The following is a 14,252-nucleotide window of genomic DNA, read 5'->3' on the forward strand; positions in this document are numbered from 1 at the left end:
CAACTTGTTACCTTTAGAATTTAGATTTACCCCCTACTTCATTTCACAACATCAGTTCTGCCAGGAAGGTGGCATGAGTAGCAAGACCGAGTACAGCAGAATTTTCCATGAGGAGTTGATGTTATTTGAGACTGGTAGAAGAGAACTCCATGTCCATGTTTACAATTTCATGACAGATTCTCCACATAACTAGAAAATAGTGAGAAACATATACTGCAGCTCCATCTGCCTTTTTCTTCAAAGGAACCAGGTCCAGATTTTTTAAAAAAAATTAAGGAAGTACTTAGCAAATTTGATGAATCTGTAATTGGTTAAGCAACCAAACTCACCAATGGTTCCTCTTCATCCTGGAAAGAAGTGACTAGTGGAGTGCCACATGGTTCAGTCCTGGGCTGTTCGTCATCTTTATTAATGATTTGGATGAAGGTTTAGAGGGCATGCTTATCAAGTTTACATATGACACCAAATTGGGAGGGAACAAAATGAATTTCAACAAGGAGAAATGTAAGATACTACACTTAGGCAGAAAAAAAATGAAATGCAAAGATACAGAATGGGGGATGCCTGGCTCAACAACAGTTCATGTGAAAAAGATCTTGGAGTAGACAACAGTGTGATGCAGCAGCTAAAAAAGCCAAAGGGATTTTGGGCTGCATCAAAGGGGGTAGTGTCTAGTTTGAGGGAAGTCATGGTGCCTCTCTATTCGGCTTTGGTTAGACCTCATCTGGAATACTGTGTCCAATTCTGAGCACCACAGTTTAAAAGAGATATTAACAAGCTGGAAGGTGTCCAGAGAAATTCCACCTGAACATTAGGAAGAACTTCCTGACTGTAAGAGATATTGAGCACTGGAACTCTCTGCCTTGGGGTGTGGTGAAAGCTCTTTCCTTGGAAGTTTTTAAACAGAGGCTGGATGCCCATCTGTTTGATTGTGCTTTTCCTGCTACTATGATTCTAATTATTATTATTATTAAATCGGTGGCCATTTGCTGTTTCAACATGGAGATTCGTGATTCTAGAAAAAAAATCAGACCCGCCATACTTCAGTACACAAGAAGAGATTAGATTTTTGATAGTTTAATCGGTTTGGCTATTTAAATGAATTGGTTTGGTATTTAATTGTCAGAGAAAGAAGGAGAACAGGTAGATATAAGGATGTGATCAGGAAGGGGGCAGATAGAAAGAATTAAGAACAGATTGGGAAGATTCTGATATTTGGGAGCTGGGAAGGAGGAGCTGATCATGAAGCACCTGAGGAAGAGTTTGTTAGATTGAAGTAAATACAGGTTTACCCCAGCTGACATAGAAGCTCCTTTCATAAAGTCTTGTTTGCCTCATCAAGTCCCCTTTTCCTTCACATCCTGTTTCTATTTAGAAGAATTGTAGGAGCATTAACTTTGAGAGAATAGCAAAGGAGGGTTGTTATCTGTTTAGTATTGGGTTGCAAGAGTGTTATCTTAAGTAAACCTGAGCTGGAAAAAGAACAGGATTCTTCTCTAGCCAAAGTGGAGTTTAGTGAAAGGAAAAGTCATCCCTCGATGCATGTGATTGTAACCCAGAGGGACAAATTCAAATTAAATCATCTTCTACCTGATTCACCAGTAGAAAGGGAAACTATGTGGCCCTCCATACTCCAGGTCCACTCCAGGAACAAGTCTACCAGATTCATGAACAGGAAAAACAGCAACAGGCCAGACACCAATGGAAGGAGACTCAGATGACTCTTGGGTGGATAATCCCCTTTCCCTTAGCATTAAATTGATCATGTGATTCTAATCTGGATGGATGAATTCAAAATGTTCCACCTTCTCATTCACTCATCAAAGGGAGGAGGAACTATTCAGCCCACCATGCTCCAAGAATGAGTCCATTGGGTGAAAGGAGGAACAATACTGGTGACACCAGACCAAAGACTAATGAAAGTAGACGCATCTACCTCCTCTGAATTCTTTCCACTGCAGCTAGGAAGCTGCAACAGAGCCTCCAGAAAAGGAACAGTAGGAACCATTCAGGGTCTTCTAACCTGGATTTAACTCTTGGGAGTCTGAGAACATAGTCTGCACTTAAAAAGCCTAGAAGAAATGGTCACTCATATTGTCCTCTCCACCATGGCCAGGAAGCCAGAAATATCCACTGTCATATTTTCAAGGAAGGTTAAAAGTGGCACTGCAGTGGACAGAGGTACTACATTAACCTATGTATAAATTAAACCAGATTTTCTCAGTCAATTTTTGACCATTAAAAAAAAATCATATATGAGCATATACAATAAAAAGTTGCAAGAGTTGAGATTTTAAATGATCAAAACAGCAACAGGACTTAGTTTGTTGTTAAAACTATAAAACAGTCTGGAATTTGGGATTTCTGCTACTTGGTTTATGTTTAGTTTTTTTCTAACTGCAGTGTCCTCAAATGACAATACACTCCTATCCTCCACAATGAAAATATTCATATTTCATATTACACAGTATCTAATACACAAATCAAAGTTCTTTGTTGAGACTAACAATCCAACATAAAGAGCTAAAGAAGTAACTTGGATTTAAAGTCCATGTAGCCTAAATTAACTTCTAATTGTGGAATCTGCTTCATTAAAAGAGAGAAAAGGATAATTAAGTTAATCAAATTTAGCCTTTTGACTACTTTTCAAGATCAGGTTATAAACACGAACTGCAGGGAAGCAGATATTTCAATTCTACATTCAACTACTACTGTGAGGAAGACATATTCCATGCTGTCCAACGTTTGACTAAACAAACTAAACTTTTGAAGCACAGTGGGATGTTTATTTTTGTTTACAGTACAGTGCTGTGTCCCTGGGGAGCATTCCAGATATGTAAAAGTTCTCTCAGCAGATAAAATTCAGCCTTTGTAAAAAAAAAAAAAGTGTACTTGGGCAGGACATCATACAAAATAAATTTAGTTTTAAAGATGTTTAAATTGCTATGGCTCCCTGCCAAAGGACACTAAGCACTTGGATTTTCTAAAAGGGACAGGAATCCCTGATGAAGAATTTTCAGCAGCCAGACTAGATGCCAACACTCTCTAGGGAAAGCACTGGCAGTCATCTAAATTTATATGATTAGAATTTGCATAACTACAAAAAATGGAACACTGATTGCTTTTTGTTGAAATGCAAATTAAAATAAGCTGCAGAATTTTATCACACTAAATCAGAATATTTATTTGATGCTAGTAGGAATTAGATATTTCTAATCCTTTTAGCCTTCTCTCAGAAATTACTGTTTTGTCTCACACTATCCTTTTCTTTTTAAAAAAAAAAATCTGTTCCAGTTGCGCTGTCCAAAACTGAATATAACACTGAGAACCAGTAAGTATATGCAAAATAGCCACTAGGAATGTTCTGCAAATATTTAAAAACTCCAGCAAGGTGCCTTCTATCCCAAGCTTCTTCTCACGCATAAGCAAGATGTCATACTTAGACTGCATTTCACCTTTCTCACACAACATTCAGATAAATGGTGTCAAAGAGTCCTTCTTTAAGCAGAACAGCAATGCCCTAGAGCAGTGGTTCTCAACCTGTGGGTCCCCAGATGTTTTGGCCTTCATCTCCCAGAAATCCTAACAGCTGGTAAACTGACTTGGATTTCTGGGAGTTGTAGGCCAAAACACCTGAAGACCCACAGGTTGAGAACCACTGCCCTAGAGCTTTGGAATCAACCCATAATTTTCTATTATTTTTATCAAAAGCAAATATAGTATTACTCCCATCTCTATGAGGGATGCATTCCAAGGCAAAAGGATATCTGAAACTATGGATAATAGCAAACCTTGTATTTTTTTATTTATTTGGGCCTGAAGTATACCACAGAATCATATTGGAGGGCCTACAAAGACCCACAAACACTTCCAGGGGGGGAATATTTTTGTACTGTGGGTAAGTAAAACCATAAATAGTGAATCTGTGTGTAAAGATTGCTTCCAGAGGCTTAAAAACCACTTTCTAAAATTATATGCTAAAATAGCAATAGGTTGGTCATATTCCACTGTCTCCCCTTCTGACCCCTAAATATCTCTGAAATCAAAGTTCCTTAGACCAATGATACTCAAACTCTAAACTTCCAAATATTTTGGACGTCAGCCCCGAGCCACCTCAGCTCTCTTAGTCAATGATCAAGTAGTCTGAGAGTTGAAGTCTAAAACACTTGGAAGATCAGAGTTTAGGCAACACTGCCTTAGACAATACATTTGCTCATCTTATATCATCTTTTCATTACAGCCCACTAAATACAGAGCTGTGCGATTCTGTTCGCTCAAAGAATGCAACCTTGAACACTTGATCAACACAAACACTACCTGCCTGCCCAAACCTGTGTGACAAGGAAAAGAAAGTCAAGATAAAGTAACCCAACACAATTTTCCTATGTTAGTTTTCCTAAGTCTAGAATTACCCAGAAAGAAGCATAGTTTTCACATTTCTCTGTGACTCCAAATGACCTCCAGTTCATTTAAAGCTAGGCTGTTGTTTAAGCAAGACAAAGCACAGGGACAGTGGGGTCTGCCCTTTGAACACCTGGACCTTGCTTCAGATCCCAGTCTAACACACCACACATCTTGAACAAACCAAACTGAAGTTCGTCACAACATGAAAACACTGCCTGCTACTCATATTACTAGCAAGATGAATGTAAGATATGTAGGAGAAAACGAAAAAGATTTTAAAGAGTAGGTTTTTAATCTTTATTGTATCAATCCTTTATGACTGCATTCTGTTGACAGAACAAGTAACAGCAGAAATATAAAATAAATGAACACGAAGAACAAGGCAGAAATATCACAAGAAAGATTGGTAATACTGTATAAAGTAGATTAGGCTAACAGAAGGTTACTGTGAGTTACACAGGGATAGTAAATTTATATTATTATTATTTGGATATGTAATAAAAGGCCATCAGGTTTCATTAAATAAGCCATTTATCTGGTCACTTTTTATTTTTTGACTTGTGCAGTTAAATTCTCTATAAGTACTAATCGCCATGTTGTCGGCCCTCTTCCCTCCAATTTTTAATATCAATACAGTAGAGTCTCGCTTAGCCAACATAAATAGGCCAGCAGAACATTGGATAAGTGAAAATGTTGGATAATGAGGGATTAAGGAAAAGCCATTAAACATCAAATTACATTATAATTTTACAAATTAAGAACCAAAACATCATGTTTTACAACAAATTGACAGAAAAAGCAGTAACATTATGTAGTAATTACTGTATTTATGAATTTAGCACCAAAACATCGCAATGTATTGTAACAGCTATGAATCCAGGCAGGAGGCAGACTGCGTTGGGTAATACAGAATGTTGGATGAATGAAGGTTGGATAAGCAAAACTCTACTGTAGTGTAGTTGCAACACACAAGAAACATGTCAGACCATTATTTGTAAGAGTGACTAGATCTCCTTGAACATATGCTCACCTAAGGTCTTGTAGGAACATGGTATTTTTTGAGATTTCCTTGAAAGTCAACAACCAGAATTAGTGGACATTAGAGCAAAAACTAATAGCTAAAAGCAAGACCCTATATCTTTCTTATATCTCCAAGTGTTTGGGTATTCAATTTCCAAAGGCTCCAGTTAGCTTAGCCAATTGTCAGAAATTCTGGGAGCTGAAGTCCAATACACCTGGAGGTACATTGGACTGGGAGCTGAAGTCCAATATACCTGGAGGACCAAAGGATGGAAACTATGACATTATTCCACAGAACTTCCTCTATGAGCACACCAGTTCCCTTTCCCAAACTAAGCTCATTCCAGAGCAGCTACCAAAGGTAGCTTCAATTAATATATTTAAGCTAAATCCATCTTCTGATATAGCCACAACACTTTGAAAGTATTGATTCAAAGCAGGCTAGGTCTTTGTGCAGCTGCCTTCACTTCTGAATGAAAAATAAAATAAGAAATCTGAAAGACCTCCAGCTATTGTACTGGCAAATTGTGCAACTGATTTCTCAGCTCAATATTTGAGTTAAATGAGAAGCCTTTATATAAATCTTTCACATGTATAGGTCTCTTCTTAAGAGTCAATTTCAACAACTTTACTCCAGAAATGGTAGGGATGAAACTTTTACAAATTTACAGTATTATTTTTACTGATAAATTCCCATGAATCGTTCCTTTTGTTTCATCGCCCACTCTTTCTCATGGTCTCAAACTCAATTAATTCATTAAAATCATTGATATCTCTGTTGTTCACAGTTATATAACTGTTTTCCTATAAAATTCTAAAATCAACTAGTACTATGACTTGGAATGGAAACTGTGTGGCTCTACAGAGGCTGATGAATTGCTATTCCTAGGAGCCCCAGCTAATTGTGAGGAATGCTAAGAGTTGTAATCTCAAAAGGCCTCAAAGAGTACATGTTTTGCACCCCTGCTCTAAACCATGACATATTTTGCTTTACTTTAGGGAAAGAAAGATGTTAACATTTGTTTTACTCTACTGTTCTGACTTTCTGTCTTGTTATTTGGCCAATGTTGATATTACTTGTTCTGATCTGTTAGCATCTCGAGCCCAGAAATAGCAAACCTGAAGCGAGTAAATAAATTTGGGGGGAGGGGGTGTTCCCATTACTTTGAAGAAATAGTCATCTATAAATAGGTGGTCGGGACAGATCTCGACAAATGATCCTGTCTAGGACCAGACAGAATTCAGTCCAAAGTACGAATGCCACCTGCTGGATCCTGGCATTTCAAGACTGACCTTTTTTGACCCTACTTTGTCTTGCAAGATTGGACATGACCAAAAACACAGAGTGGTATTCAGAAGAAGACAGGATTAACTAGGCTGGTTTACAGCTTTACGTAAAAGGTTGACATTGCTAAATAGATTGATTTCTTAGTAATAGGTTCTCAAAATTGGAGCTAGTTTTAGAAGAATACTCCAAAGCATGCTGTATGGACACAGTGAACATTAGGACAATGTGGCAATGATTTTCATTTTTGGCAGGCATTTGCTAATATTGGTTCATTTGCAGTGTCTATGCATGTTATAGTCTCAACATTTTGTAATTTTACTGTATTTTAGTATTGGTTTTAACTGTTGAATTGCAAAATTATATATTACTTTTAAATATATTAAATTTTAATGTATGATTTTCTATATTTTTCACAAATTTCTGTTTTATTATTTTGTATTCCAGTTTTCTATGATAATGCAATTGTAGTATTCTTCTGTAATGTGATTTCCACTCATCTCATTCATATTTTCTTATACAAAGAAGAACGTTATAATGTTTTCTGAGAACATTTTATTTATTTATTTAACGTATCAGGAGCGAATCACTACCACAAACCTTCATTCACATTCTTTCATTCCATGTTCAGTACTCACTCTTACAGACAGATTACCCTTCTCTGTTTTGCTGTCTGTGCCCCTGTTCAGAAGATTTCATCTGACTTTTTGTTACTGGGATAATTGGATATTGAAAAATTTAGTTTGTTGTGGAAACAACAAATTGCGAGAAAGCTTCAGTGGAGATACCTTTTCCCCTGATAACTCTTTTCAGGAGTGAATTTCCCTTTCTGGGGTAAATTTCTCTCACTTCCTGTCATCTCACCCCCATTCTTAACTATGAGTCCTTTATAAGTCAGATGTTTGTAACCCACAGACTGACTGTACATGGTTTTTCCACTTTCACGGAGGTTCTGTGCCCCTAACCCCAGCAAATGGCTGTATTTAAACTGGTTCCACTATTTCTGCATGGCAAAACCATTTCCTTCAGGACACTGAATTGTCAGTGTAGATGTGCTCTTAGTTACACATACATAACTCATTATAATGTAAAATTGTGGCCATACTGTTTAATTCAATCAGCATGCAGATTTACATTAAACAATCAACTGTGTTTTCAAACACAATGGCAAAGCAAAATTACAAAGTATAAATCCTGCAACAGATTACGTTATTTCACAGTTTGCATAAAGAACACTCCAAGCAGCATGTTCCATGAGAGACTTACAGCCAAAAATGTAACCACTTATTTCATTTCAGCATATAGAACTTAACTGCCAAGTCATTTGCCAGACCTCTTTCACACCCAATAACAGCATACAAACTCTCCTTTCTTCCTATACTTTTCCAGAGCTCCTTTTAAAAAAAAATGGCATCTTGCTTCTCTGTCTCTCCCACCTATCTCACTGGCAACCTTTCTGATATCCTATTGTTTAGAAAACTTGCCCCGATTTCCAACTTTCCACAGCTAAACATCCTACACATTTATCCTAACTTAAAGCTCGGTCTTGACTTCAAAGTTCGTATCAATGGGACAAAACCAGGCCATGCTCTTACGTGAACTTTCTCTACCGTTTATGTGATTTTTTTTCCTTTGGGAATATTCTAGTTCCATTTCACATTGCTAAAAGTTGTAAATGGATCTACAATACCAGGGTTGAGACCTACAGGTTGCATGAACTTCATTTTGTAACCCTGAAGTCCCCACCAATCACCCAAAGCAACACTGCTTCCTGTTGCCATTATGGCTTGCTGTGGGGAAATTACCACATGGGGAATTGGGAGGGATGGCTCACTAGCCCCCAACACAATTGTTCAGACATGCATAACTGGCATTTGATTCCATCACAAAAACCCCTCTGCCCTTGACACATCCCTCTTTAGCCTAAGTTAAGTGTTTTCGTATCATAATTACCAACTTCATGCGTACAGCTCTAGATTGTAAATCTTCAAAAATGACAGCATTTATATTAATTTTCATATCTAGGGGGGGGGGGCTTTAGATAGCACAGGGAAGGGTTAACATCCCTGTGGTGTTTGTTTTGCTGTCTGTGCCCCTGTTCAGAAGATTTCACCTCACTTTCTGACCCCATGATATTTGGATAATTCTTTTCCAGAGTGAATGTCCCTTCCTAGGAGTAGATTTCTTGTTGTCTCGCCTCTATTCTTAATTTTAAGTCATTTGTAAATTGAATGTTTGTAACCCAGGGACTGTCTGTATAGTACTATGATTCTACTTTAAATTGTCATGGTTCCATTCAATGGACTTTTGGGATTGGTAGTTCCATTACCATTCTTGGTAACCCAGAGTTGTCAAACTCGTGGCTTTTCGGGACTTTTGGACTTCACTCCCAAACTTCCATACCATTGGATAAGCTGCCTAGGGTTTCTGGGAACTGAAGGGCCACAAGATTGACACCTCTGAGTTAAGTACTCTAAGTGCCTTTCCCCAATTGCAAATCCCAGGATTCTAATGGATGGAGCCATGCCAGTTAAAGTGGAATCAGACTGCATATTGTAAATAATTCCAGCACTCAATAATTTTAGACAGTCATCCCTACACACCTGCAGAGGGCACTGGATAAAAATTGAAAGAAAAAAGCTGATATCTTTTTAGCTGAACGAACATATTTCTAGGAATTCCTAGATAATAATAATAAACTTTATTTATATCCCGCCCCCTCTCCAAAAGGACTTGGGGTAGCTTACAACAAAATTAAAATCATAACATATACCTAAGCAAAAGCAAAAAGACAGGACATATCATATAACCAACAATCATAAGCAGCTTAAATTAAAGGCTCTATAGTCAACCTTCACTGGATGCTGGCCACAGAATCACATTGAAAGATTCCTAAAGACATATTCTCACTAGGAATTGCAAACAGTTTCCAAAGGATCCCACTGGAGGACCTGGAGATTCCTAGAAAAAATATTTTAATCATATCCATGAATAATAATATCCACAGAAGTCAAACCTGCAAAAGTGAAGAGCCAACTGTTCTCCATAAATATGGTTACAATTAAGTTTGAGGCCTCATACTTTTCTATAGGAATCCAACGTTGCTCAGTTATATTAGTAAAAAAAAGTTTTTTGCCCATGAAGGAAAATGGCAAGGGAGCTGAATTCATCAAGAAACACATTCTTAAAGTAAGGATACAATGTGCAGGTTGCATTTAGTAGAACACAATGGCACAAATATTAAACAATTGTGTGCCATTGCTGTTACAGAGAATGAGATTACAACCATGAACAAGGTTGACACTCATTCTGAAGCTTCCATGTAGCATTTTTAATTTAAGCACAGTGACCTTAAGGTCAGAGATAAAATGCCTTCCGAGAACACAGTGTTCTCCCAGTGCTGTCTGTAGGTTTCCATTTGCAACATCAAAGCCATATCCATTCATTCACAAAGAGACCGTCCCATTTGGCTTACACGCCACTTCATACACCTGATGAACTTGTCGCTATGGAAGCTTCACGGCCTCAGTAAGATAATGCTTTTGTGTGATATTTTTTGTTACCACAGACAAAACTTTTCTGGACTTAGAAGCGGTTCATATTTTGTCATTCTTTGTAATTCGAGCAGCTTTTCAGTAGAAAGTTTTCATTATGAATGGCCTGGACAGTACTTGAATACCAGGGACTGTAGGCTTTCTCTCTGAGCAGGAACTGCCAAAACCACTAGAGTATTCCTTGCCTTATGGATCTGTCATAGGTCAACAGGTGACTTTAAGGCACATGCTCACATCTTTTAAAATTCACAGCAGCAGCATCTGGACAAGGCTTGAACTATTGCTATCAGGCATCATAGAAACAACTAAGTATGATTTTTAACCTCGTAATATCTGTGTGTGCTTTATAACTGAAGTTATAAAAATGTTGTGTGTACTGATACTTCATCCCACATGGAAATTGCTATGTGAAAAGCTGAATATGTGACTACACACTTATGCATTTAAAAGATATAAAGTGAAAGTGAAGAAGTGGAGAGGAAATAAAGGGTAAGTGTACAGTTGGTGGGGGAGAGTCAGCATAATGTAGTGATTAGTATTGGAATGATTAGGGACTAGGGTTCGACTCTTTGCTCAGTGATGGAAAACTATTGGGTGACTTTGGTCAACTCTCACTCTCTCAACCTCAAAGGGAGGTAAATAGAACCCCTCTCTGAGCAAATCTTGCCAAGAATACCCCAGGGCAGGTTCATTTTAGGATCACCAAAAGTTGGTACATCTTATATTGTGGGATTATTGTAATTATTTTTGTAATTCAAACCACTTTAGCTACCAAGACTCAATGCTATGGAACCATGGGAGTTGTGGTTTGGAGAGGCACTCTTTGGCAGAGGAGGCTACCATCTTGTAAAACTACAATTCCCATGATTCCGTATCACTGAAGCATAACTGTTAAAGTGATCAAATGCATTTATTCTACAAGACTGTTGCAAGCATGCAACAGTAATAAGCCCTGGGTTGCTGTGAATTTTCAGGGCTGTATGGCCATGTTCCAGAAACATTTTCTCCTCACGTTTCACCCACATCTATGGCAGGCATCCTCAAAGGTTGTGAGGTCTCTGGAACATGGTCATACAGCCCTGAAAACTCACAGCAACCCAGTGATTCGGGCCATCAACAACACAATAATAAACCTTCAACAACACAATAATAAACCCAATCAGGATTTTCATCAGAACAATTAAATCACATACCAAAGGGCAGAACCGCCCCACACTGGGGAGTGAAGGGTATGATAATATGAATTTCAATTTTTCCTATTATTTTGATGGATCAATATATAGGACAGAGCTTTCCAAAATGTGTGTCACATGTTAGTGTGTCAGATGTTGCACATAAGTGTGTCGCACAAACATAATGAAAAACCTGAGTATTTCATAAATAAGCAATAAATCATGCATTTAAAAAAATTAAAAAGTTTTCATGAGATATGTTGTGTCCCCATACATTTTTCTATTACAATTTATGTATATTTCTGTATCTCTCATAAGGAGTTAGTTTAACCTCTGGTTTGCTAGTAAAACTGAATTACCGTGTCATGAAATGATGAATTGTCTAAAAAGTGTGTCACCTATATGAAATGTTTGGAAAGCTGATATATCAAGTCAAGGAAAGAGAAAACCCTTTGACTCTGGATGCTTCTTCTTCTTTGATGGCTTTACGACCTCCCATAATTTACACGAGTGGTTCCCAACCTGTGGTCCATGGACCACCGGTGGTCACAAGAAGTAAAATATGGTCCGCAGCCTCACCGTTACAACACCACTGCAATGAGAGCGACTGGTCTCGCGAAACCCTCTTATAGTGCTGAGACAACGGGGATGTTGGGAGGGGAGAGGCTGACTACTCACAAAAGGCACGACAACAATCCTCCTGACTGGTGCTTCTTCTACTCCTCCGTCCACCTGAGCGGAGCCGTTCCATGTGGTGCCTGGAAACGGGGGCGTCTTGGTGTATTTGTTTTTTAGGCCTGTTCCTGGGGTTATTTCAGGGTGCTGATTCAGAAAATTGCATTGGATGGACCGCATCAGCTCTAGATTATTAAATATGGTTTTCTGTGGATGAGCAGAGGGCGACTACTGGATGGCATATGTTCTGTATCGGAAACTAGAGCTGATGTGGCCTATCCAATGCAATTTGCTGAATCAGCACCCCAAATAACCAAACCAAATCTGAAGTTGACCAAAAACTGATTCGTAACCCTTTTGGTACCAATGTTGGGAGAGCGCTCCCTGGTCAAAGTGGTCCCTGGTCAAAAAAAGGTTGGGAATTACTGATTTACATGGAAGCCTTTATCTGTCAAACGGACTTCACTCAAAACAGCCTTTCACCTGCCTCCTGAGGAAGGCAAACAGTCCAGTAGTCTATACCAGGCACAGGCAGACTTTGGCCCTCCAGGTGTTTTGGACTTCAACTCCCACAATTCCTAACAGCCTATTGGCTGTTAGGAATTGTGGGAGTTGAAGTCCAAAACACCTGGAGGACCAAAGTCTCCCTGTACCTGGTCTATACGGTTTAGACCAGGGGTCCTCAAACTTTTTAAGCAGAAGGCCAGGTCACAGTCCCTCAAACTGTTGGAGGGCCGAATGAATTCCTATGCACACTGCACGCATCTTATTTGTAGTGCAAAACACACTTCGAAATATACAATAATTAAAATGGAGAACAATTTAAAGAAATATAAACTTATTAGTATTTCAGTGGGAAGTGTGGGCCTGCTTTTGGCTTATGAGATAGGACTATTGTTGTTGTTATTATTATTGTGTGCTTTCAAGTCGTTTCAGACTTAGGTTGACCCTGAGCGAGGGCCGTGTAAATTACCTTGGAGGGCCGTATCGGGCCCCCGGGCCTTAGTTTGAAGACCGCTGCTTTAGACTTTAAGTCAGTGGATCCCCAGATGTTTTGGCCTACAACTCCCAGAACTCCCAGCCAGTTTACCAGCTGTTAGGACTTCTGGGAGTTGAAGGCCAAAACATCAGGTTGAGAACTACCGCTAAGTGGTGCATTACATTATTTTGGTATTGTTTACCACTCTGAGTCTTTTTTAGGAGTTAAAAAGCAGCATATAAATACATACCATAATAGTCAATTGTGCCTTTTTCCCAATTGGGAAGAACCTTGGCTTCCATGGGGACCATAACACGATGGCCCCATAATGAAGTGGGCAGGGTGATCTCCCAGCATTATAGAGTTGAAAGAGACCTCATGGGCCATCCAGTCCAACCCTCTGTCAAGAAGCAGGGATATTGCATTCAAAGCACCCCTGACAGATGGCCATCTAGCCTCTGTTTAAAAGCCCCCAAAGAAGGAGCCTCCACCACACTTCGGGGCAGAGAGTTCCACTGCTGAACGGCTCTCACAGTCAGGAAGTTCTTCCTAATGTTCAGATGGAATCTCCTTTCCATCTTTCATGAAAATGAAAGGCTTGACTAAATGCATCAGGCCAGGAGAATATATATGATTGGCCACAACAACAACACCAAGCAGAGCCCCCTCATCCCATTCAAGGCCTTGTGGAGCAAAGCCTCACAACTGAGCCCCAACCCCTGGACCTGAATCCCAACTCGAGGCCTTGCTGGTCTTCCTGTGTCAGCCCCGGCCTCCTTTGCCTACCTTCGCGGGCTCCACGCTGGCCGGCAGCCCCTCGGGCAAGGCCTGGAAGAGGAGCAGCGCCATGGCTTGGAGCAGCCTCCGCTCCATCCCCCCCACCCCCCGCTCCCCAGCTCGCCTCGCCCGGCCACTGCTACTCCGGCCCGGGAACAGGAGCACCCCGCTTGGCTTGGCCCACCTTCCCCGTGCTTGCCATTGGCCGGCAAAGGGGACTTCCGCGCCCTCATTGGATCTCGCCCCTGCTCTTCAAACCGGGGCGTCAGGATTGGAGGATTTGGGGCCGCTTCCTGCCTTCTGGAGGAAGGCTCTAGGAGACGGCCCTCTTGAGTGTGGCAGAAATGTGCGAGGAGTGAGGGAGAGGCATTGCGTTGATGTCATTT

At 39.7% G+C, this 14,252-nt stretch overlaps 1 protein-coding gene across 1 annotated transcript in view; it reads right to left on the reverse strand.

Moving 5' to 3' along the window:
- WBP1L (WW domain binding protein 1 like) overlaps window positions 1-13,989 on the reverse strand; it is a 61,249-nt gene extending 47,260 nt beyond the window's left edge. The window contains exon 1 of the mRNA XM_060768303.2: window positions 13,876-13,989. Within this exon, the coding sequence (XP_060624286.2) occupies window positions 13,876-13,962 (87 nt within the window). The 5' untranslated portion in view covers window positions 13,963-13,989. The remainder of the gene's footprint in view (window positions 1-13,875) is intronic.
- Between the last annotated feature and the right edge of the window lie 263 nt (window positions 13,990-14,252).

The sequence above is a fragment of the Anolis sagrei genome, chromosome 3, assembly GCF_037176765.1.
Source record: "Anolis sagrei isolate rAnoSag1 chromosome 3, rAnoSag1.mat, whole genome shotgun sequence".
Taxonomy (NCBI): Eukaryota; Metazoa; Chordata; class Lepidosauria; order Squamata; family Dactyloidae; genus Anolis; species Anolis sagrei.